Genomic DNA, 26843 nt, shown 5'->3' with positions numbered 1-26843 from the left:
GAGCTACCAAGAAGACAGTGAGGAGAGCCTGCTAACAGGTCACAGTTTTGGGGTTTGAAGAAGGTATTCTGAAGTTAGATAGAGGTAATAGTTGCATATTTTGTGACTATCCTAAAAACTAGTGAGTTCCTTAAGTGGTGAATTCTATGGCACATCCATTTTATCTTAATTTTAAAACAAAGAGAAGAGGCTTTTGGTGTAGGAACTTCAATTTTGCTACTTGTTAGTTATGTGAGCTGGACAAGTAACTTTTCAATATCTCAAATTTTCTTACCTGTACAACAGTTTTATAATAGTTTACTCTTCTTGGGGTTGTTAAAAACTTTTGATATATTGTAAACAAGAAGTGTTCAGTATTAGCGGTTGGTTATTAATCATTCTAGTTTATGCATGACCAAATGTGGGCAATTCTAATCAACCTATTTTTTTTTTTTTTTTTTTTGGTACGGGGGATGGAACTTGTGACCTCAAGCTTGCCAAGCAGGCTCTTATGGCACTAAGCCAAATCCCCGGCCCCCTAAATCAACCTTTTTAAGAAGAAACTTGTGTAAAATGTTCAATATGTGGCATGTAGAATTATAGTGTACCTTCATTGTACTTGTTTTATAAATGAATAAATGAAGTAGGAATAAAATACTCATTTGTAAACCGGGTGAGGTGGCACATTCCTGTAATCCCAGTATTTGGGAGGCTGAAGCAAGAGAATCATTTGCAAGTTCAAGACCAGCCTATGCTACAAAGTGAGCCCACGGTCGATCTGAACTGCACGGTTAGACCCTGTCTCAAAAAGACAAAAAAGAAAAACACCTCATTTGTAATATTAATTAATGAGCTAAATCCCTAGCCCTGTCGTATTAACCTTTCAGACTTTTGTGTCAATTTATGAATACTAATCTTTTTAGTTTTAAATTTATATTTAGCATAAATGTTACTTAATTGTTAATGGAATGACTTTTTATACTAAGTTAATAGTGTGATTGAATTAGAATGTGAGAAAATACAAGTAAAGTAAACTCTAAATGGGGTGTTTTGTAATTTATGCCAATTTTGTTAATTACTGAGTTTATGTTTTCAACTGATACAGATTCAGCGTTTATTGGAAGCCCAGTCTCTGAAGCCTGGTTCCCCAAAGAAAACCACTGTTGAAGATTCGATGCAAGCCACAAGACAAATGGAGCTGTTTTCCATGGAAGCACAGTCTACCCCTGGCTTGCACATGAGAAAAAGTGTAAGCATTGCTGTAAGCACAGGTGATCTACTTTCTTTTTGCAAGGTTTTTTTTTTTCTTTTCAGTTTGTTTGTGGATTTATTTTATTTTGGTTTTGTGGTACTGAGGACTAAACCCAAGGTCTTTGTGCTGAGCTACATCCTCAGATCTTTTGAGGCCAGCTTGAACTCTACAGCAAGACCTTGTCTCAAAAAAAAAAAAAAAAAAAAAAAATTAATATTAAACAGGAGTCAAGTTAGAGAAGCAGAGGAGAGGTTGTGAAATCACTTTAAACATCTTAGGTTGAGCTACTTTTGGAAATGGAGATAGATACATTCAAATGTTTGAAGAATAGGAATATAGATTGATTGACAACATAGGTTGCAGGAACAACAGATGAAGTTTTAGGTTGAAGAATAAAATGGCCTTAAGTTCATAGTGATCCTCCTGCCTCAGCTTCCCAAGTGCTGGGATTACAGCTGTACACCAGCACGCTCATCCTGGACTCAATGGCTGTTAGAAGCACATGTTTTGTACATGTACTTCACTCCTCCTTAAAGTTAATTAATATGTAGTAAGGAAGACGCTGGATCTATATAACTTTTTAAAAATTGTCTTTTAAAAAAATAGGTAAAGTTTAATCTTGCTTTTACTATTTTCATAAAATCAACCATGTAGACCCTCAAAGTGGAAACCATTTTGATTGGATTTAACTAACTAGTGTTAACTATTTCTTTAAATTATTATAGTATATAGCAGTTTTTCCCAAATTACAGATTCTAGATAGTTCATGGTACAAAAATGATATGGGGTGGTATACACAGAAATATTTTATAAATTTATTCTTATAAGTATCAGAATAAATAAAACGAGGGCCTTTGTTTTTTTTGTTTTTTTTTTTCATTTTCAAGAGGGTAAAATTAAACAGAACAAAACAGATCATAAGGAAACAATTTAAGAAACAGATTTCAAAGCAAGACCACTGGAGATCTTCACTGTCTATCATGTTATCTCTTGTTTTCTTCCAAATAGTTGTCTATAGCTTCACACACTGTGAATTCATACCGAGCAAAATAGTACTAAACTGATCAGAACAGAATCTTGAAGGCTTTAGGTCTTCAAGACCGGATAATAGGGAAGTCAACAATGGCTGCCATAATGTCTCCCATTCTCTTCAAAATAGCTGTCCATATCTTTACGTATGTTGAAATTAAACAAAACAGACTAATATCACTCTGGACAGAGAATAATAGTATTGCTAGATTTTATACCATGACACTACAGAATTAGCACTGGGTATTTAGTGTCTCTTTTTCTTTAGAGTATCTGTTCATCACATCGTACATTATATAATCTATGCTTGTAAACTGTTTAGGAGTTCTACACATGCGTGAATCTCTACATGTATACCTGTCCTTTCTGTATTAGAGGGAAAATCAAATCAAAACAAGACAACAAATTCCTAGAAAAACATGCAACAAAAAAGACATGAAACCACAATAAAAGATGATCTACAGTAGTTACTATGATGTCTCTTGTTATTTTCAATAGAATTGGCTACATCATCAGGCATAATATAATTGAACATAGCACTACACAGCAATATTAATAAAAACAAAACATTGGAGACATTATAGGACTTCAAAAGTAGTTAATAATCAAACCGGAATGGGTATCCTATTGCATTTGTCGTCTTCAGAGTAGTTGCCTTTGCTCTTAGACTTGATGCTATCAAGCACACCAAATTCGAATAAAATCAGTCAAGACAAAACATCGATCTAACCAGATTCAAGTAACATCAGTCATAGTAAGACAATGTAAGTAATACAGGGCTTCAGGTTAAGTTAATAGGAAATTAAGGATAGTTACTATAGTATATACTGTTATTTTGGGAATAGCTGTCTGTGCCCTCAAATCTAGTGCGAGTAGACAGACTGGAACAGGATAAAATCAAACTAAACAGAGCAGTAAGACTAATGTGGCTTTTAAATCCTGATACACTATTAACAATGTCCTCTGCCTTCCTTTTTTAGACAATTCTTCCTCTTTCCCTTTCTCAGGGTGCTTTGTACATTTTGGGTCCCACTACTTTAGTTTTTAGATTAGGAGGGCAATCCATTATCTACCTAAGTGGTTCTGAGCCTTTTTACCCAAGTTTGATTTTGAGCTGTATTGCTTTACCTACTAAAGCCTCAATGTTTTCCTTCCTTCCAGCTGTGTAGTTCTCCACTGCTTAAAAGTATTATGACTTTCCAACCTATCTGCAGCTTCTGGACGAGCTGTTCCTATTTCTCTCTGGTTCCCTATCACATAGAGCATGATTTTCTCATCTTTGACTTTCAGTTCATTAACCCTCTCTTAGGTAGATTATATTTCCTATTCAGAGCATCTCGATGGACCCTATCTCCTGATCTACTCTGCTTGTGTTTCTTTTTGTTAGTGTATCAAGTCCATCTTGTTAGAGATTATAACAGACTTGTAGAGTCTTCTCTACCTCATTTCTGCTATGCTATTTTTCTGCCATTGGTTGTCTACTTTTCTCCTTCATTCCACTGTCTGCCCCATTCATTGAGACCTCTCTGTGATTGTTGCTGGAATGCTGGTGATTTTTTTCTCTTGACTGTCCTTCAGTATTTTTTGTAGAGTTGGATTGGTGGTCATGAACTCCCACAGTTCCTCTTTGTTATGGAAACTTCTTGTTTCTCCATTTATATGTCTGGGTGTAGATCTGTTTTGGTTGTAGCTGGCTGGAGTTCTGTATGCCTCATTTATTTGAATATCATTTCCTTTTCGTCTGCTTGGGAAGTTTTCCTTAATTATTTCTGTGAATAGCCTGTGTATTTCATTTGTGTTTACTCCTGCTTCTTCCCTCACATTTTTTATTCTTAAGTTATAGATCCTCTTGTCATCTTCTAGCCTTTGTATTGTTACTTCCTGGTTCCTTGATATTTTTAAGAGATCTTTCCTTTCATGATCACACATTGCAAATCTATCTTCAAGTTTTGAAAGTCTAACTTTAGTTTCTGTCAAGGAATTTTGCCAGCTTTCAATGGAGTTTTTAATTTCTTGGTAATCTCTTTGAATCTGTTTCATGTATTCTAGATTTTGTTTATATTCTTCATCAAAGTTTTCTCTCCTTTTTCTGGGTTCCTCTATTCTTCCATCTATGCTTAGCATTTCTTTTATTAATCTTTTTATATCTTGCTTCACTTGAATTAGAATTTCAGTTTTAAGTTTGTCTATTAGGTCCCAAAGGTATTTCTTTATGTCCATTGATGCCATGGCCGATATTACATGATTGCTGCCCTGGATCTCTTCTGCAGCTGGGTCAGCAGCTGGGAGCTTTTTCTTGTTTCTTTCTCTTGTCTTATTTCTGGTTTCTTTCAGACAAGTGTTTTGTGGAGGTCTCAGGCCCTTTCCATAATGCTTATGGTTTTTCCGAAGCGTGCTGGCTGGGGGCTTGCTGTCTTCTCCAGTTTACTGTTATCTGAGGTGCACGCAGGGATGATGTGGGGTAGCCCCTCTTCTCTGAGCCAGTCAACCAGTGAGTGTCTTCCACACGTTAGTCTGTACTGTGCGGACGTCACAGGTTTGGGACAGTTTTGTCCCAGGCTATTGGATTCGACCAGGTATGTGACCCAGCCCAAGCAGATCCCACCAGTTCTCTGTGAGCCAGGGGCGACTGACTAACACCACTGAGATTCTGGGTTCAGGCCTGTCCTGCCCAACTCCAATATGTCATCCAGCCAGTCACCCCTCTGCAGGACCCAATTCCTAGCACTCACCACAGGTTAATACAGCTCTCCACATTGGTTACGCTCTCCCTTGCGCCGCATCCTCCCACCAAGGGCTTTGGGCTTACCAACCCCTGATTTCAGGGCTATGAGGGATTTCAGTGCAACTGTGAGTCATCTGACTGACAGGCACCCAGCACAGCACAGGAACGGCCACAGTGAGAGCATCTGGTTCAGCCTTTCGTCCACGTTTTTCCTTCCTTCCTTCCTTTCTTGTTTTCTTTTTCTTTTTCTTTTTCCTTAGTTTCTTCCTGGATTGTGAGAATCCCTCTCCTTTCATATGGTCTTCTCCAAAGTGTTAAATTCTAGTGTCTGAGTTGTTTTTCTCAGAGAGGCTCTCTACCCTGCTACGTATCAATCCACCATCCTCCCAGCAAGCCAAAACTAGGGCCTTTGATATAGCTCAGCAGCATAGTGCCTGCCTGGCAAGCACCGATACCCAGTACCACCACCAACAAAAAAAAAGAATAGGTAAAACTAAGCCAGCCATCGAGGAACACATCTGTAATCTCAGCTACTTATAGTTACAAGGAAGGCTGAGGCAGGAAGATAGCAAGTTTGAGGCCAGCACAGTCAACTTGCTGAGACCCTTCCTCAAAAGAGAAAATAGAAACAGCTGGACATGTAGTTGACGACAGAGCACTTGCCTAGCATATGTGAAGTTCTGGGTTGAATTCTCATTACCTCACATACATACTCAAAAAAGAAAATGTGTTAACAAAAAATCTGTGACTTCACAGAAATGATGAGCCTGATAATTCCTTGAAGAGTCAGGAGACCGAATGTTTCTTTTTCCTTTGTTCCTTTTTTTCTCTCTTTCCACCTTTCACCTACCTCTTGGTGGCATTTCTGAGGAAATGTAATTCAAAAACAATATAGACTGGCTGGAGATAAACTATGTAAAAGAAAAAAAAAAACAATATAGACAATGGTGTGAAAATGATACAGCTAGTTTTAGAAGCATTTGGTCATTGTTTTTGTAGTTGAATATTTGTTTCAGTGCCTATTAAATCATTTAATCTCTAGGTGCTAGCTTGTTTTGGAATGCTGCAGGTGATGATCAGGAGCCTAATTCTCAGCTGAAACAAGATGAAACCAAGATTTCCAGTGAAGACATGAATTTTTCTATTGACATTAACAATGAAGTCACAAGTCCTCCAGGTAGTGCCTCTTCACTAAAAGCAGTTGATATTCCCAGTTTTGAAGATAGCAACGTTGCTGTGGAAGAAGAATTTAATCAGCCACTTTCTGAATCCAAGTAAGATGTCTCTCATTCAGTATTTCATTCTTTTTACATTTCTTTTTTAATTCACAAATCATAACTTTTTTTTTTTTTTTTTTTTTTTTTTGTCTTTTTCGTTTTTATCGGTACCAGGGATCGAACTCACAACCACACACTTGCAAGGCAGGCGCTTGTGCCGCTGAGCTAAATCCCCAGCCCCATAGCTTTTTATATTTATGGAGCATAATACAATGTTTGGGTGTTTATATGTTTACTGCATAAATTAAATCAGACTAATTCACAAATCCATTGTCTCATGTATTTAATATTTTTTCATGTGATGAAAAGATTTAAAATCTACTCTTTTCACCTTTTTATTGTTGTTGTAATAGGGATTGAACCTAACTTACATATGCTAAGCAAGCACGCTACCACTGAATTACCTCCCCGGCCCTTAAAATCTGTTTTTTGAAACAGGGTATTGCTGTGCAGTTTCTGGGCTTGAACTCTAGCTCAGACTAGCCTTGAACTTGTGGCAGTTTTCCTGCTTCAGCCTCCCAAACGCTCGGGTTACAGGCTTGTACACCATGCCTAGCAAAGAGTACTGTTTTATGAAATTATGAAATATACCATGCTTTTTTTTCAGTACCAGGGTTTAGGACTTTATACATGCCAGGGTACTACTGAACTACATTCCTAACCTTTTTAAAATTTTGAGACCGTCTCACTAATTGACTGGGCTGGCCTTAAACTTATTCTCCTCCCTCTTCACCTCTCCCCACCTGCTGAGATTATAGGTTTATACCACCAAGCCTCAGTCCTTAACAATTTTAGTCACCAATTTGTGCAATTTTTTAAATTCTAATATTCTTTTGTTCTAATATAGAAACACATTTCTACATAGTATTACATAATTTAGTGTCTATGTAGTTGACAATTCTGAAATTCCTAGAGCCATTCCAATCATTGAATGTTTTTTTATTTTTGTACTGAGGATTGAAGGACAGTCATTGAATGTTTTAACAATCTGTTTAACAAACAAATCAGAACATCTGAGGACAACTTCAATATTACACATACTTAGGCCTTATCTTAGAGATTCTGACAAAATTAGGTTCCAGATAGAGAGGGGCCCAGAATTCTGTGAGTTTTTAAAATTTTCCCATATGTCAATTATATGTAAAAGTAATTTTTATAGATACATCCTGAATATTTATTTATATGTAAAATATTATCTGAGATTTGCCTCAAAATAATCAGAGATGAAATGGCTAAAAGTATTAATAAAACAAAATTGGCTAAAGAGTTGGAAACTTTTAAGCCAGGCATGGTGGCACATACTGTAATCCCAGCACTCACAAGGCTGAAGCAAGAGGGTCACCTGCAAGTTTGAGACCAGCCTGAACCACAAAATAAATTCAAGGCCAGCCTGAACTGCTTAGTGAGCCCCTGTCTCAAAAACAAAGTTGGAAAGGTTTAAAAGAGATTACATATGGTAATATGTTAAAGTTTTCTTGTGTTTGAAATGTTTCATTATAAATTTTTCTATTAAAAAAACAGATTCTGAGTTCAGATTCTCAGCAAATTTGGATATAAATTCAACAAATACTATTTATTAAATATTTGCTACTACAGAACTAGATTCTAGAGATTAAGCAGGTAGGTTAGACAAAGTTCCCAATTTAACCACATAAGCAGCAAAATTAAATACAGTGACAGCTGTTTTGAATAAAACAAATCAGGGTGATAAAATGGAGTGTAGCTGAGATGGCAGCATAGGAGTGAGGTATGTTATATTAAGTAGCATGGTAAAGGTAGCCCTTTCTGTCGGGTGGCATTTGAGGAGCCCCCATGAGCCAGCTACCCACCTTGGGAAGTGTTGCCGCTATAGGAAGTGGTATGTTTAAGACCTGAGGTGTGCACTGAGCCTGGCAGTTTTAGAAAGAAGCAGAAAAGCTGGTATAGCTGGACTTAGTAACTCAGGGAAAGTGGAGGAAATGAGGTCAGAGATGGACACAGAGGCCAAATCATATCGGACTTAGGAAATAGAAAGGAACTTTGGATTAATCCATGTTCATTAAAATAAAAGAAAGATTTTAGACAATATGGTCTGATGTTTATTTTTTGAAGCTCCTACTTTTATAGAGTTAAGAGAGGATGTAGAAAAAAATATAATTTTTTCATCCATTCTGCGGTTGATGGGCATTATGGTTGTTTCCAAGATTTAGCTATTACAAATTGAGCTGCTATAAACATGGGTGCACATATAGCTCTGTGACATGACCTTTTCAATTTTTCTGGGGAAATACACAGGAGAGGAATAGCTGGATCAAATGGAACTTCCAATCCTAGTTTTTTGAGGACTCTCCATACTGATTTCCACAGTTGGCCGCACCAGTCTGTATTCCCATCAACAGTGGAGAAGGGTTCCTTTTTCTCCACAGCCTCACCAACATTTGTTACCAGTTGATTTCCTGATGGTAGTCATTCTTTCTGGGTGAGATGCAATCTCAATATTGTTTTAATTTGCATTTCTCAAATGGCAAGTGATGGTGAACATTTCTTCATGTATTTACTTGCCATTTGTATATCTTCATCTGAAAAATGTATGTTCATCTCCATTGCTCATTTTTGGAGAGGGTCTTTGAATTTGGGGTGCTTGATGTTTTTCAGTTCTTTATAGGTTTTGGATATAAGTCCTTTGAACTGAGGGATTGTTGACTAACATTCTTTCCCATTCTGTGGGTTTTCTTTTCACTTTGTTAGTGATTTCTTTTAAGGAAGTGCAAAAACTTTTTAGTAATATGAGATCTCAGTTGTTGATTCTTTTTATACAATGGAGTATTACTCAGCTATAAAAGAGGATGATCTTGAGGCTTTTATACGTAAATGGAGGCAACTTGAGACTGTTCTCATAAGTGAAATAAATCAGACTCACATTTGCAAATATCATATTGTCTCTCTAGTATAAAAAATAATAATAAAAAACAGAGTAATAAGATCCAAAATGTATAATAGATATTATGATAATGAAAGGGAAAGAAAGTGCTCTAAAGGATATAACTATGTATAAGTGTGCAGGATAGATAACCACGCTATTAACTTTTTGTTCATCAAACAGAATGGTTTGTGCTGTCAGTGTTACATTGTCCACTTTTTATGCTTTGATTTTGTGACTTGAACAAGAATTTCTGAGATAACAAAATTTATCAACTAGTGATTTCTTACTATTTTTTTAAAATTCTGTATTATTTTTACCCTATTTTCTGTTTTGATTTTTTTCTCTAAATAAAAAAAGAAAGAGAGAAGATATAGGGAAACTGGTTGATAGACTAAAAAGAAGTAAAAGGAAGGTACTTTGGACCTGAGTGGCTCTCATAGCACATATCAGATGTAACTTATGTGTTGAAGTTAAAAGAATTATGTTTAAAATGCCTCATATAATATCACATTAAACAGTTAAAAGAGGTGAACTTGTCTGTGAAATGGTGTTGGGGCAGGCAGTGGATTGCTTTCTTTAATCATAGGTTTTGTGATAATATTTTACATTTTATTTATTTATTTATTTGTTTGTTTGTTTATTTATTTATTTAGAGACAGGGTCTCTGCAGTTCAGGCTGGCCTTGAGCTCCTTTGTAGCCCAGGCTGGTCTTGAACTCACAACGATCCTCTTGCCTCAGCCTCCCGTTGCTGGGATTACACGTGTGAGCCAACACACACATCTTGACAGTTTAAATTATTATGATTATAACTGGGCATAGTGGCACACACCTGTATGCCCAGGACAATGGGAGCCTGAGGCAGAATTGTGAGTTCAAGCTCAGCCAGGGCAATTTAGCAAGAGCTTGTCTCAAAATAAAGTACAAAGTTAGGCATGATGGTGCATACCTATAGTCCCAGCACTCAGTCGTCTGAGGCAAGAGAATTACTGCAAGCTTGAGACCAGCCTGGGCTATATAGCGAGACCCTGTCTTGGGAAAAATGAAACAAAACAGAAAAAAAGAATAAAAATAAAAAGAGCTGGAGCTATAGCTCAGTACAAAGGCTCTGGGTTCAATGGCCAGTATCAGCAGGAAGAAAGTGATATTCTTTACAATAATGGTTAAAACAGTAGAGAAGCCTCTTTAGAAAACTACAGAGACTTTCTCTCAGTGTAGTGTGTATTTTAATCAATTAAGTATTCATAAGTCCCACCACAGAGTATGGAAAAGATCTTTAATGTACCTCTCTCTGACTAGAGTAAGTTTCTACAGGCTCATGCTCATATTCATGTCTCTGTCTTTAGAATTAGACTTAATGTCTAGTTTCCTATATTATGTTCATTGACAGGAAGAATAATTTAAGGTGAATTTCAAGGAAGGTCCACATTTTATTTGGAACAACTATAGAAACTGAGGACCAAAAAAATGAGCCATGCTTATCTTTATATACCCTCCTTGATTTGACTTTATAAACCAAACAGTATTTTCTAGAATTATGAGAGTTTTTGAGTTACAACTTAAAAAATCTCCAGTACTGTGGTGCTTTTTAATTTCAGAATCAGATTTGAATTAACTGGTAAATTAATTGCATCTTCAGAGCAGTTGATCAACTTTATTGATTCCAACACCTAACAAGATGTAAATTAAGTCTTTTGTTTAGGACAGTGTGCCAGTTCGAATTAAATACTGTCTCCAGTGTTACCTATGGTGAATTTGGTGCATCTCCGGCTCCTCTCAAACATCTGCTGTGATTCATGCTGGGTTCCCACTGCCCAGTCATTATAGATGTCACTTAGCTCTGGGCTCCCAGTCCCTCTTGGAGCTCTTGCTAGCTGTCTTTCTGATGTTGAAGCAGTCTGTGAAAGATGTTTGTCTTGCAGCTTAAGCGATTATTGATTGCTTTTTCCTAGTGGAAAGTAATGGTATGTGGATTTATAAAGACTTTCTTTTAAAAAGATTCTTTTTCTTAAAAACTATGTTTTAGATATACCTCATAATACCTCAGATATTAGAATTATTCTTAGAACTTTTTCACCTTTTTGAGATTTAAAAGCTTTAATGTTTTGGTTGTTTTTCATTTTCATTTTTTGTTGGTAGCTTAAACACCAAGACGTGTATTATCAAATCCTTAAACATACAGTATAGCAAAGTGATTAAGAACAGGGCTCTGGTGTCAGACTGCCAGGATTTGATTCAGGGCAGTATGGCTATGAACATATCTCATGATCTCTTGGTGATCCTGTTTTCTCAGCTTTAACATAACAAAAAGTGCCTATTTTATGTAACTTGAGAATTACATGACTTAGTGTACATAAAGAAATTAGAATAGTGCCTTTATACCTAATTACTATTATCATTTAGCTAAAGATGGGAGAAGACACATTCAGTAACTGACATATACCTCCTTAAAAATAAAGTCCTTTTAAATATTTAGGGAATAAAACCATAAAGATCTCTTTAAAAAGCCATAAAATCTCTAAAGATTGAATTTCTGCTTCTGAATTTGAAAATTGTGATTGGGAATAGTGGTGCACCTAGGAGGCTGAGGCGGGAGGATCACCACAACTTCAAGGCCAGCTTGGGCTATATAGTGATTTCAAAACCAGCCTGAACTACACAGCAAGGCCTTGTCTCAAAAATAAAAATAATTAAAATTTTAAAAATAGCTAATGAGATAGATATTCATAACATTAAGTTTTAAAACAGCTTCCAAAATTACCTGTAGTTTGTACTATAATATGGTACAGTTTTTCAGAGAAAACTCATAGTCTATAGAAAAACTTAGCTGAATAGCCTCTAAAATGTTAACAGTGGTGCCAGGCATGGTAGCACATGCCTGTAATCCCAGCAGTTGGGAATCTGAGGCAGGAGAACTGTTGTGAGTTCAAGGCAGCCTGAACTACATAAAATGACCCTGTCTGGAAAAAAAAGAAGAGCTAACAGTGGTTCTTTCTGGATATTAACTTCTGTTCCTTTTATTTTCTGTATGTTTGATATCACTTGGTATAGGTAATAGCTTACCTCTCTGTGCTTGTCTTTATCTGTCAAGTGCAGATAATTTATAATATCTATCTTACAGATTTTTTTGGTGAGGATTATGTAAGTTGATATATTTTGAAACTATAAGACTATAAACTGTAATAAGGCTTCTATTAGCTAATTATTACTACTTTTCTATATTTTCTACAATTATAGATTAGCGTTTTAACAAGAAATATATCCTTTAATACTTTCCCTAGTTAAAAATATTTAATTTTGAAAGTAATAAATGCTCATTGTATATAATGTGATTATAGTGGTAGTTTATGAACTTTGACAAAGATCTTGACTATTCCTTTAAAACTCAAAATGAGGGCCAAGGATTTAGTTCAGCAGCATAAGCACCTGCCTGGCAAGCATGAAGTCATGAGTTTGATCTCTTCTACCAAAAAACAAAACAAAACAAAACAGACCCTCAAAATGAACAAATACTGTATTTTAAACTTTTAGATGCTTTAAAAGTTTTCATTATATCAAGTGTGGGGGAAATCAACAAATTGCTTTCCAGCCTTCAAAGAAACGTATATTAAATATATTATAAAGGCATTATGGTCCAGTATGCAGCCTAACAAGGTGGTGTGTTTGGCTGGGCATGGTGATGCACATCTATCACCCCATCATTTAGGAGGGAGGCTAAGGTAGAAGGATCATCTCACATTCAAGGCCAATTTAAACTATAGTGAGACGCTGTCCCCCCCCAAAAAAGTATGTTTATATACATCACTAAGAGCTGAAAATATAAACCAGATGCTGCTCAAGTCTGGTCTCTTTCTGCCAAATTAATACATTTCAAGTATATAGTTAGGTTCCAGGTGTGGTGTGTGACTAACCCTAGCTACAAGAAGACTGAGACAGGAGGATCAAAAATTTGAGGCCACCTGGATAACAAGACTTGAGCAAGACCTCAAAAAAATGCATGCATGTGTGTGTGTTTTAATAGTACCTGCTAACTATCTATTTACATTATGTTTTCAAGCAGCTCTTCGGATGGGAGAAAAGAACCCAATACACCTGTGTTCTTTCCAAGCACTGTGCTGGCAGAGAGCGTGAGCATGTGCTTACAGCCTGGGCCATCAGAGGGCGCCAGCAGCGACACTGAGCCATCAGGAGAACCAAAGCTTGAGCACTTAATACAGTCCTCACCTCCTCAACCACCAGACAGCCAGAAACTTTACCAGGATTTACTGGTAAGGAAATATAGGGCATTTTACCTTTTATACTATGGTTCTGTAATATAAGAAGTGCTAAAGTTTTCCTAGATTTAAAATGTTTGGGAACTTGAAATAAAAAGACTTGCCTCACTAATAGTATATCATTTATTTATTTTAGCTTTTCATGTAAGTCAAATTTAGTAATTTACTATATGCACCAATAATTTACTGTATGTTCCAGTCACCAGGTACTTAACCAGGAAAAAAAACCAGATATTTTAAAAATATATCTTGATTTTATATTAAATTCATACTAAAGTTATTGCAGGGAGTGGGAGAAAGATTTTGAAAGATTTGAACATTGAAAAGTAGTAGAATGTTTATGGTAGCATTTACTGATTTTAGTTCAGGTAAGCAGATGTTTATTAGCTATTAAACTGAGCCTAAGAAAGAGAGTAAAATGAAGTATAAAGAAGAATATGATCATCTTATGTCTTTAAGAACATAGTGGAAATAGTAACACAAGGACACCAGTGACAATTACACAAGAGACTGAGAAGTGTGCAAAACAGAGTATAGAACAAGTAGGAGTACTTCTAGTTGAAGGATCTAATGTTCTCGGGATATGTAGGTTAGAACATGAACTGAGACTTAAAGGTTGAAATGACTTTACTTCCATCCAAATTATAGACTTGTAACATTGATTTTGCTTTTGTTAGATGGCTAATTAAACGTGTTGCAGCAAGGGCCTGTGTATTCATCAGTGAATGTGTTTGTTATTTGCCTGCTTGGACCTAGTCTGGTGCAGCCAGCCCTGCATGCTCCAATGTCAGAAAGGCACAGTGGGGGTCACAGGTCATTCTTGTTTTCAGAAAGTGAAAAAGGAAAAAAACTAATTCTGAACTTAACATAAAAGGCTAATGTATAACTCTGAAACATATTGCCATTTTGAAATGAAACCATGATTAAAACTTTTGTTTGTACAGAATTTGGAATAAATCTTTGAGAAGCCTTGGAAGATTACTCATATAATTTTTTATATATTGAGTTTTAAATAAATAGATTCTGAATAAAAAATTGATCTGTTTCCTGTAGGGTCTGATGAAATCATTAGGATAGGAGATATATATCTCTATATATAATGTGTGTGTCCCATAATACTTGGAGATGTTATTGGATATTTTGTGGAGTTTGACAAGATAATAAAGCTATTCCTGGTGATTTTTAAATATGGTTTCTTTTTTCATCAGGGTCAAGTGAACCAGCTATTAAGTAACTCTTTGAAGGAAACTGAACAACCATCTACCAAAGCAGTAGTTATCAGCCATGAATGTACCAGAACCCAAAATGCTTACCATACAAAGAAAAAAAACTCAAATCCTGGACTGGTGGAGAAAGATTGTGTTCTTAATGCAACACTTAAGCAACTAAGAAGCCTGGGAGTGAAAATTGATTCTCCTACCAAAGTGAAGAAAAATGCCCATAAAGTAGATCATGCCAGGTAACTTTTTAAAATTTATTTTAAAAGATAGTTTTATATTGATTGTATCTATTACATTCTGTATAGTTTTAGATGTATGACAGCAATCTCATGTGAAAAGGTGTAAGTTTGTAGCTCAATTCATCTTTAGGTTTTAGAGTCTTTATTTTAGCCAGAGGAAAAGTTATGCTGCATAAGTAATTTGAGAAATACTGTGAGATGTGGGGGTTTTGGGGCGCTATCTGAAGGCTTCCTGGACCAACAGAGTGATACCGTAGCTACTGCATTTATAGTTCCTGTGCAAAAGCATGTCTTTCTCCCAAAGTGTCTGACTGACACGTCCTGCTATTAAGATTCCTCTTTATCAAAGATAACCTCAATATATCCTTGTTCACTGGAGCATAATATCTGGTATTATGTAAACACATAATTTGTCTGGTTTTTTAAATAAAATTATTAGTACATGTTTGTAATACATAATTGGAATTATTAAGGATAACATATTCTGTTAATTACTTTTTGTTAGTGACAAAACTAGTAAAATTTCCCAGTTTAAAAAACAAATCAGCTGGGCGTGGTAGCACTTGCTTGTAATCCCAGCTAATTTGGAGGCTGAGATAGGAGGATTGCGGGTTTGAGGCTCTCAAAATAAAATTTAAACTGCAAAAGTACCCCCACACACACCCCAAATTCCTCACTCTGACTCCTTCAGAGCTATTTCTCTTAGTTCCTCCCCATTTCCCACTCTTTCCTGCTCCCCCTCCCCCCAGGGTAGCCAAATTGTGTTAAGATTGTTTTGCCCCAATTTAAATAAAAGTGTATATTATAAATTATACTATAAAAATAATACATTTTCATTATTAAACTTTCAGAAAGTGAAAAAAATGGCATTTGAACTAATAATATTCAAAGAAAATTAGCTTTTTAAGAAACAATTATTTTATTATTTTGTTTGTTTCTTAATATGAAATAGGTAAGTCCTTTATTTATGATTGAGATAAAAAATTCATATAGACAGAATTTTAATTCCATGTAAGATAAGTTTCCTCAAAAAATAAGAAAAGCTGGGTGCACAACTCAGGAAACTGAGGCAGGAAGATCACTATGAGTTCAAGGCCAGCCTGAACTACATACTAAGACATTGTCCCAAAAACAAAATAAAGCCAAAATGAAAATGAAACAGTTTCAGAATATACAGTGTAAACAATATATTAAGTACATTTTTCTGTGTCTTTTGAATAGTTTTTTAAATTTTATACAATATAAACTATTGTATAAAATATTATAGTGCTTTGGAAATAGTTTGATATTTGTTTTGTTTCTACTAAGTAATATAAACTTAGTTTGAAAATGGAAAATTTAGAATTGACAAGAAAACTATATTCCTACCAATCAAACTCAACTATTAAATTTTTGCTTTTATATTTTCTGTCAGTCTTTTTCTTAAGTAATTTTAACAGAAACCATTTATTGAGTGCTTGTATGTCAAGAATTATTGTAGTTTTATGCAGAATTGTTTTACTTAACCCTTAAAATAATCCAGCTAGTAGACTGTTTCACAATTTTTCTTGAATTTAGTTTTTAATATACTCTTCTGCCAAGTTCAGCTTGTACCCATCATTGGTATTTGCAAGGTTCCTTGCCATTGCTTCTGTTTTTATTTTGGGGTTTTTTTTTTCTTTTTCTTTTTCTTTTAAAAAGAATAAAGCCAATCAAAACAGTGAAAATGATACAGGACCTCAAAACAGGATAACTGGAAATCAACCATAGTTACCGTAATGCCTCTTGTTGTCTTCAAAATTGCTGCCCATTACATCAAACATAATAAAATCAAGCAAAACAAAACAGAATAAAACCAATCAAAACAGGACATTGAAGAAAACAAAACAATAACATGGAACAAAATGAAACAGAACAGTATTGGATTTCAAAACCAAGACACAAGGAAATCCCCCATAGTTGCTATGTTGCATATTGTTACCCTCTTAATAGATATTCAGACTGCCAGCTTTAGGCCTGCAAAGTCAATCAAACAATACAAGAATTAAGTCGTTTTTGTACCTTAGCTGCTAGCACTCTGTCTGTGATCCTCCAAATCAGCCAGATGCCTACCATGTGTGTAGTGGGGCCTTTATTGCCTCCCAGCCTGCATACCAGCTGGCTCACAGGAAGAGCAAATTAGCTTCTTATTTCTCTTCCTGGCCTTGCATGGCTACTGCTGGCTGTTTTTGTTTTTTTCTCTACTGTCCAGAATCTTTTTATCTTATTTCTTTTCTTTTCTTTTCCTTCTTATTTTTTATTTTGTAACAAAAGTTTTGCTAAATTGCCCAGGCTCAAATTTGCAGTTCTCCTGGTTCAGTTTCCTAGAGTTCTGGGATTACAGGAGTGTACCTCCAAGCGCTCAGCGTTCAAATCTGAACTCAGATGTCATCTCTTTTGTTAAGATTTCCTGGACCCCTTAGAATATTGATTTTTTTTTTTTTTTTAGTCTCTCAAAATAACCTTGCTCCTGAGAAACTAAAGCATGTGATCATGACAACCTTTCCAACAAGATTGTAAATTTTATGCATAGTCATCACTTACCAAGCATAATGGTAACCATCCTGGATGGTTCCAGGATCCCTCAAGGCTGCCAGAATTCACAGATGTTCAAGTTCCTTATATAAAATAGTGTTTGCATATAACCTACACATACCTTCCCATATACTTAAATATCTCTAGATTACTTACAATACCTATAAATGCTATGTAAATAGCTCTTACACTGTATTACCTGAGAAATAATGAGCCAAAGCAAATTGTATATATTTCTGATACAATTTCTTTTCCCTTCAAATATTTTCAGTCTGTTATTGGTTGAATCTAGATCTGTGGAATCCACAGATAAAGAGAGCAAAATATAATTCTGAATTCTTATCTCTGCTGCTAAGTAGATTCACTGAGTTATTTGCTATGAATGAAATCTCAGGTCATCATAGAAGCTTACAATGTTTTGTTTTGTTCTTTTGAGACAGGGTCTCACTGTATAGTTCAGGCTGACCTTAATCTCACTATGTGGCCCAGGCAGCCTTGAACTCAGAGTGATCCTCCTGCCTCAGCCTCCAAGTGCTAGAATTGCAGGCATATAACATGTACCTCATTCATTTTCTGTATCTTGTAGAACTTACTATATGTGACTTTGTATTATCTTTTTTTATACATATAGGTATGATATAATTAATATGCAAAAAGTTCATAGGACTGTTGTTTAGAATGTATGACACTTTTTAAAAATTTTTCTAGTCTTTTTGAGACAGGTTTTCACTGTACAGTTCAAGCAGGCCTTGAACTCACTTTGTTGCCCAGGCCAGCCTCAAACTCACAGTGATTCTCTTGCCTCAGCCTCCCAAATGCTGGAATTACACCACTGTACATACATCACTGTGCCCAGCCACATTTTTCTATAGAAAATGTTACAAATTATAAATTAGGTGCCAGTAAAGTAATCCTTGGTGTTTTTGTTGTTGCTAATATTTATTGAGAGAAAGAAAGCTTCTGACTGAGAGACAGAAGGGGTCCCAAGTGGGTTGCCCTATAGTAATCCTTGTAATCTATCCTGTTCCTCTAGATCTAAAAAACAGCACTCTTCTGTCATTGTTTCTATATAAAAAATTACTTTGCATTTGTTTTCTCATCTGCGAGCACGTTCTGTGGTCAGCAGAGTGGCTGAGGCAGTGGAAGGAAGACTGCCTTTCTGCTTTGCTACCTCAGAACTTCACTGCATAGATTAAAAAGCCCAAAGGTAGGAAGGCAGGGAAGAGGACCGCAGAGAGACCTAGAAACGATGCAGGAGGTAAGCGGTCATGGGTGAGGTCTGGCAGCAGCCCCTACAAGGTGCTTTCAACTTGAGTGACCCTCTTGACTTCAAAACAGATCCTAAAGGGGCTGGGGATTTAGCTCAGCGGCATAAGCGCCTGCCTTGCAAGCAGGCAGTCGTGAGTTCGATACCCGGTACCAATAAAAAGGAAAAAGACCAAAAAAACAGATCCTAAAAAGCCCTCTATTTGTTTCTTCACTTTGCTACCTGGGTGTCTTTTTATCACAGAGAAAACCTGTATAGATGTGTAGGCAATAACTAGTCCCAATCCAAAACCTTCATCTTTAAATAGGTGGAATAGGCTGAGGATTTACAGTGGCATAAGCGCCTGCCTGGCAAGCGTGCCGTCGTGAGTTCAATCCCCAGTCCCAATAAATAAAATAAACAGGTGGAATAATTTGGGAGCTTTCCTCAATTTTTGGCATCTAAATCTTACTTAAACTTATGTATTTTCATCATTTTTTCATGGCTGTACATCTGACAAGACTGTAACGTAGTATATTTGTGCTGGAGACTTACAGGATTTGACTAGTGGAATAGTCTCTGCTTGCTTTTTATTTTAATTACCTTAGTGTTTATATGCTTTGGCTCTGAATATTACTGGTTTGTTTTGCTTTCAAAGTAATTGTGTCCCAGACTCCTCAATTTAAAAGTAGCTGTACTCAACCTACTATATTCAAGACCTTTTATTATCTTTTTAACACCTACAGGTATGGATTACAAGGATTACTCCTGGTACCAAATCTATAGTTTGTGACACTGTTTCTTTAGAAAAATGTGTTGTACATTCTAAACAGTAGCCTTACAGACTTTTGGTATACTAAGGATATAGAAGGTTAAAAGAACCTTCTAAACTGATATTGACTGCTTCATTCAGTCCATTAACCTTTCTCCAGAGATCAAATTAAAAATTAAGCCTACTTTTTTTTTTGTCTTTTTCCCTTTTATCGGTACCGGGGATGGAACTCACGACTGCCTGCTTGCAAGGCAGGCGCACTTATGCCGCTGAGCTAAACCTCCAGCCCCAGGCCTACTTTTTTTAAACATTTGACATTTTGAGAAAGCTTTTATTTTACCAGATTAATTACTTTAGTATCAACAGACATGACATGTATATGTATTTTAACCTGTGTAGGTTTCTGGTTTAATATACGTATTGCTTATGATTTTGTGGAAGAAGCCAAAGAAAGTAGAAAAAGACTATATTTAGAAGACATTAGCCCTGAATATATCTTAAAAATAGTATCTAGCTAAATTGGTAGCTTTTCTTCCAACTTGCTGTCTACAGAAGCATTATGTACTAATGGAGGAGGATTCCAAGCTAGTTAAAAAAGAACAGTATTATTGAGCACACAGTTTATTGTTTACTGATTAGATGTCACTAATTTGGGGGAATATTAATAGTTGGAAATGGCTTTTTCCAAATTCTAGGTACTTTATAAGAAAGAAAATGCCTGGTTGCTGTTTGTTTGTTTGTTTATATACCAAGAATCAAACCCAAGACCTTGCTTTTGCCAGGCAGGGGCTTATGCCGTGAGCTTTATCCCCAGCCCTTATTATTTGTTTTTTGTTGGGCTGTGTATGTAAGCACGACTGTTATACATAAAACAGCTGAATTTCTTCTTGTGATGATATGAAGAGTCATAGCATATTAGTTGACTAGAATATGTTTACCATACCAAGCAGTGAACAAAGGACCCTGGTGGCAGATGCACAATGCTAAACACACAGTAGTAAGTCAGTGGTTACAGAGCCCCAGTGTATGTTAGACATGGGTTTCAGCCTCAACTTTCTACTTACCAACTGTTCAGCTTTGAAGAAATTGGTTAAAATCTATTCTTCAGTTTCTTCAACTGGAAATAAAGGTAATAATAGTACCTCCTATTATTCCTTCAGTAAATAATGGGGGCCTGTTTTGTGCCAGGTCTGTTCTAAGAACTGACAATATTCCAGTGAGGAAAAAAACCAGTCTCAAATGTTGCCCTTTTTAGCTCTCATGAGGGAACCAGACAGTAAAATAAGACATATGTGTTGAGATAGTAATATATGCTAAGGAAAAAAACAGAAAAGGAGGAGAGAAAAAATATAAGGAGCTGAAGTGGAGAATGAAAAAATTTTTTTTTTTTTTTGGTCTTTTTTCTTCTTATTGGTACCGGGGAGAAATTTAAATAGATACAGAATACCTCCCTGAGAAAGATTGCTATAAGCAGTAAATAAGAATGCATGCAAATTTTCTGGTACATGTAAGGCCTCATTAACAAATTATGTTTTATATGTGATATTAAGAAAAAGCAAATCACATTAACAAAAGGCAATTAACATTAACAAAAAGGGAGTTGAGGAGTACGTCTAATTAGCTGAGTGTGGTAGTTCATACCTGTAATACCAGTCTACAGAATGCAGAGGCAGGAGAGTGCAAGTTGGAGGCCAGCCTGGGCTACATACCATATTTAAGCCTGGACTAGACTGCACACTGAGCCCCCATCTTTTAAAAAAAAAAAAGTGTGCCAGATCTGGCACCACACTCCGGTAATTCCAGCATTTAAGAGGATGAGGCAGGAAGATCTGCTGTAAATTCAATCCCCGCCTGACCTATATAGTGAAACCCTATCTCCAAAAAACAAAACAAAAGAAATGTATGTGTATAAGCAAATTTGTATACAGGAACTAGTTATTTCATTAATTGTGAATAAAATTTCTTCAGCTTTGGACAATTTAATTGTATGGGCTAACTTTATGTTAGGTGTGTTTTGTGTTTGATTTTACTTTTTTCTTTACATTGAATATTAACTGATCTCATGCTATTGGGGTTAATAATTGAAAATTAAATGATACAGTAGTATTGAAAGACTCCTCCACTTGAAGCTTGCTTTTTTCTTAAAAGCATGACTGATACATAAATTTAAAATAATCAATTGTGTTCCACTTTCAATTTGTGGATCATGAATTAGCTTCTAGGTTATCATATGTATCCCTTGAATATCTGAGTAGTAGATAATATCTACTACTCAAATAAAAAGGCACAGGACCGACCATAAGGCTGAAATCCTTTGTTATTTCCAGAGACCGGAACACATTTAGAATGAAGCTGTTACTTAAGGTAAATGTTGGTTTACTCTTTTGTGTCTTTCAGTGTGTTGGCATGCATCAGCCCAGAAGCTGTGATCTCTGGATTAAACTACATGTCATTTGCAAATGTTGGTATGAGTGGTTTAAGCCCTACTGGTGTGGATTTGAGCATGGAGGCAAATGCTATAGCTCTGAAATATTTAAATGAAAATCAGCTGTCACAACTCTCTCTCACTCGATCAAACCAAAATAACAGTGACTCATCTTTTAGCCTTCTGCATATTAATACAGACAGAAGCACAATGGGGCTTAACTTGATTTCACCAAGCAACATGTCATTTGCAACTAAAAAATACATGCAGAGATACGGACTCATACAAAGCAGTGACAACAGTGAGGATGAAGAGGAGGCTCCTAACCATACAGATAAAGACAGCAAGTGTGACCATTTGTTGAATCAAAACTCTGCACCTGTATCTGCACAACTTGGTTGTCAGAAAGAGCCTTCTAGGAATACCTGTGAAATAAGTAATGGTTATAAGCGTGAATCCGTGAACACACACTCAGAGATGCCAGCATTGAGAAATATTACAAACAAAGTTGTGCAGTCAAAAGCAACACAGGGGTTGAATGAAAATCCAACTTTATTAAAGAACCTTAAACCAAGTCCTGCAGTGAACCTCCGAACTGGAAAAGCAGAGTTTACTCAACATCCTGAGAAAGAAAATGAAAGGGACAATCCAGTCTTTCCTGAAGGTTTACAGCCTTCTGAAACATTAAAGCAAATGAATAGTATGGACTCAGTAGGCCCCTTTTTAGATGTAAAGCGTCTCAGACAGTTGCCCAAATTATTTTAAGCCTTAAATTCCTCCTTTCTGATATAGGTCTGGTTGTATCCTGAAGGTACTTAAAGAACCTGGAGCCTTTTTGGGAGTCAGTCTGCTTGTTTGTATCAGGTTTAGTTAAGAGTATCAGGTAGTTACAAAGAGCTACAATAGTGTCTTGTCTGCAAGCTGGTGGGCTAGTGAGAAAGCCACCTTATTCAACCAGATTTTCAGTATCACTGAACCTTAAGAAAAAAGGAAGATTAGTTCTTTCAACAAATTTAGGTAAAGACACTGATCAAACTAACTACGAACTGCTGTTTTAGTCTACGTATTTCACAAAGTCCATGTGTTTAACACGTTGCATTTCTTCATCTACCCAGTGTCAGCAAAAGGACCTAGAGCTATTGTGACTCAAACTGAATTACAAAACCAGCCTTTCTTGAGTGTAAGAGAAAGTTGTTTTTTAAAATAACTCAAGATATTTTATACAATAAAATATAGCTCCTTTTAATTAAGATGAAAATTCTTGAAGATTTTTACAATTTGTTGGGTTGATGTTTATGTAGCTTTAATATATAGCACTAGCTATAGGATTATTAAGTATCAGTGTTTTGTAGACTGTGATTTTCAGATATCAATATTTTTAATAGGACCTAAAAATGTATAGACTGTTTTCCTTTGTCTTCTACTAATAGTTTATTCTTTCCTACTTTTTTTCACTTCAAAGATACAAAAATAAAATAGGTATATGCTTTCCCCACTGCTTCCCACCACAGTATCATCTTACACAATCATAGTAAACTACCAAAACCAAGACACTGGCACTGGGTTCAATACTCATAACTAAACCACAGACCTGTCAAATTTCATTAAGTTGGGGGATGAGATGGGGTGCTGTGGATCAAACCCAGCTTCTTGTGTGTGCTAAACATATGTTATACACTGAGCTATACCTCCAACCCACAAGTTTATACACATTCACTCACTGGCTGTTTAGTGTACAGCTCTATTAACTATAACTTATAGATTCATAGAAACTATTGCTACCCTTTTGAAACACCCTTTCACCAGCCTTTATTTTGACAACCAATGATCTGTTCTGCTTTTCTAAAGGTTTTTCATTTTGAGAATGTTATATACACAGAGCTATACAGTATATAACTTTTTGAAGCTGGCTTTTCACTGAGCATAATGTTCTGAGATTCCTCCAACTGCTGGCTGTATCAGTAATTCTCTTCCCACCACCTTACAAATCTTCCAAATTGTTATTTTTTTAAATATAAGTGAAAAAACTTTCATTCATTTCAGAGATAATAAATTTTTGGGGTAAAAGTTAATATGTGATTGCCAGGTGTTGAAGTTTCATGTGTAAATGAAAAGAAATAGACCTCTAAATCTCCAGTGTTGCTGTGGCTTTTATGAGACAACAACATGATGAAACAATTGATAGTTAGCAAGCTCATACATAGTAATATGGGGCCAGGGATCAATTAGTGCATATTTTCCTACATTGTTGGTCTTTTAAGTTTTGTAAAAGCAAGTCATGTAAATGGCAATGGTGATGTCTTCATCTATGTTTTAATTTGCATTTTTTATAGCTTTAGTTACTTTAATAATAGTGTAAAAATTACATGTTTTATGGGAGTAAAACAAAGAATGGAATTGTTGATACTGCTTTCAAGTGTGCTGTTTTTAACCAGCCTCCCATGTACATCATTGAAAAAACAGAGAATGTTAGTAGATTGATTGCTTCATTGATTGTGTTCATTGCTAGGAACCCTGTAAGTTTTATACTAATCAAGAAGCTGTACCTAAGCAATAAGAACTAAACCTGAGACATTTTAGGCACGGTTTTATCTAATCACTTGTTAGGAGCTGGGCAATTAGCTCAGTTGGGTTAAGCGCCTGCCTGGCAAGTGCAAGGTCATGAGTTTGATCCCTGGTACCAAAAAAAGGAAAGCAAAAACAAGACTTTGTCCACTTGTTACCACATCTAAGGCCTCTGATGAGTCATTAAAGCAGTTTTGGAGACTGGATTTAGATTGCAGGTTAACAAAACATGTCTGTTAAGAGAAAGGGGAACATCAATATAAAACCTACTTAGAAAGTTCTCTAAGAATAGTGTTTTACTGTGAGAAGTTAGTTGCTCTGCTAGCTTTTAGGCATCTTTGGGGAAAAGCATGAGTACTGGGAAAATTGGATTAAAGAAATCTTTGCCTCTCAAGTGACATTTCTCTGAGTTTCTGTCATCCATTCCCATGGGATACTGTTTATAAAATGCATGAATACTACTTCAAGTGGAATAGGGAATGATAAGCTTCTATTATCCAACTTCTGGGAAATAAAACCGTTAGTCTGGGTTCTGGTCACTTGACAACCACGCCCTTTTTCATGTCTGACTCAACTTTGAAGAGTTTTGGTGATCAGTTGAACATTGCGCCATGTTTTTGGCCTCTTCCTTGCTCTGCCTTGTGCTGATCCCCAAAAGTGAATGTAGGAATGTTAGATAAGCCTTGGAAAGGTTTTGAAGAGTCTAGAGAAGAGTTACAACTGGTCTGAGGGTGTAAAATGAAGAGTCCCCGAATGAGTGATCCGGAGGCTAAGGAACCATAGCAGTGTAATCACGATGGCTCATATCTTTTTAGGACTTGAGATGCAGAGCATTTTACACACTGTAGTTCCCTTAAGCCCCTTGGCTGGCTGCTGGTGATATCCTTACTGATGAGGAACCAGCCTTAAGGAAGAAATTTACCCACATAAGTTGTTTCTAGAGATTCAAGTTCAAATATAACTCCAGTGTTGAGCCACTAAGCAGGTCTCTAAGGCTGGAGGGATTCAGGAAGAGCTTCCTGAAAGAAATGCAGCTGGAACCGAAAGGATGATTTCAAATACTAGTCTGCTGTCTTTACTGCACTGTCCTGGCTGCCTTGGTCTTTTCCTTCAGGAAGGAATCTCTAGTCTTCCAACCAAGAGCAGAGATCTCTTATTTACACCTGCAGCCTGAAGGAGGCAACCTCAGCTCTGTTAAGAATAAAGTGTTCACATCAGGGACTACAGAGCAGCAAGCTGGTGCCGAATCTACCCTAAGCTCCTGAAAATTAGAGGAGCAAAGTTTCTGTCCTGTTCTAGGAATGTCTCACAAGGGCAGGATGTTTTCTAGCCCCCTAGGCTAACAGAGACCTTTATACATCTCACAGTAATGCTCTGCATTTGCAGATTGCTTCACACTTTTCAAAAACTCTATTGCCATATGTAGGTCAGACATAATTAACTCCTCTTTACAGAAGATGAAACACAAAGTTGGAGCAAAGTCACACACATAATTAACAACCAAGACACCAGCCTCGTGTCCCTCCACAACCTCTCCTGGTAGTGGTCACTGTCTCGGTTCCCTCCACACCAGCACCCTTCTTACACTTAGTTATTGAGGTATCTCATTGATCCTGCTGGGCACTGGGCTGGACACTGAGCATAAATGGACAAGATGACCGTACCTTATAGGAACTCTAATGAGGGAGGCACATGCTGTAGCAATAACAGTCAGTGCTGATATAAGCCATGTGAGAATATAATAAAAGCTGGGAGAACAGTTATTGTAAGAATGTTCCTAAAGGATGGTGATATTTTTCCAGCATAAAGAGTGATAGGAAAGAGAAGGAGGGGGTGTTTTCTGAAGAGGGAACTACCTTTGTGCAAGTATGGAGATGTGCACAGGCATAGAGCACTGGCAGGGAGTTTGGAGCAGGGGGCCAAGGGTAAGAGAGAAAGCAAGAATAATACTAAATTAGGAGTCTGTTATAGTTCTATCCTAACCTCTGGGGCAGAGGACAAATCCCATCTTTAGCTTCCCAAATTTGGCTTTTTGTTGACTTGGTTTGGTTTTGCAGTACTGGGACTGAAGCCAGAGATGCTCTCCCACTGAACTGAATCCCAGCCCTTTTTTACTTTGAGACAGTTTCACTAAATTGCCCAAGTCTATCTCAGACGTGCAGTTTTCTTGCCTCGGCTTCCCAAGTACCTGGGATGATAAGAGTGTGTCACGGTACCTGGCTGATTCCCCAGCTTTGAGGTGTGCATCTCTGACATTGAATTGCATGAATTGATAATTCCAGAAATATGAAGGTGCTGGAGTATAGTTCAATGACAGAGTACTTGTTGAGCGTACATAAGGCCCTGGATTCAATGTCTAGTACAATTTTTTAAAAAAATCCAAGGGA

General features: G+C 36.4%; 1 protein-coding gene across 6 annotated transcripts in view; it reads left to right on the top strand.

The window, feature by feature from the left end:
• Window positions 1-24850, top strand: part of Stil (STIL centriolar assembly protein) — a 71960-nt gene extending 47110 nt beyond the window's left edge. For 4 of the 6 annotated variants that reach the window (XM_063236428.1, XM_063236426.1, XM_063236427.1 and 1 more), the window contains exons 13-17: window positions 1085-1250; window positions 6028-6259; window positions 13220-13430; window positions 14645-14895; window positions 21864-24850. In XM_063236428.1, coding sequence (XP_063092498.1) covers window positions 1085-1250; window positions 6028-6259; window positions 13220-13430; window positions 14645-14895; window positions 21864-22656 — 1653 coding nt within the window. In that variant the 3' untranslated portion in view covers window positions 22657-24850. The remainder of the gene's footprint in view (window positions 1-1084; window positions 1251-6027; window positions 6260-13219; window positions 13431-14644; window positions 14896-21863) is intronic. The other 2 variants (XM_063236430.1, XM_063236429.1) reach the window with 2 other exon arrangements.
• The last annotated feature ends 1993 nt before the right edge of the window (window positions 24851-26843 follow it).

This window comes from Cavia porcellus, unplaced genomic scaffold (assembly GCF_034190915.1).
Source record: "Cavia porcellus strain 051 isolate PalLab524CR breed Dunkin Hartley unplaced genomic scaffold, mCavPor4.1 scaffold_25, whole genome shotgun sequence".
Lineage (NCBI taxonomy): Eukaryota > Metazoa > Chordata > Mammalia > Rodentia > Caviidae > Cavia > Cavia porcellus.
The sequence above is the reverse complement of the archived record's forward strand: the minus strand, read 5'-3'. Positions and strand labels throughout refer to the sequence as shown.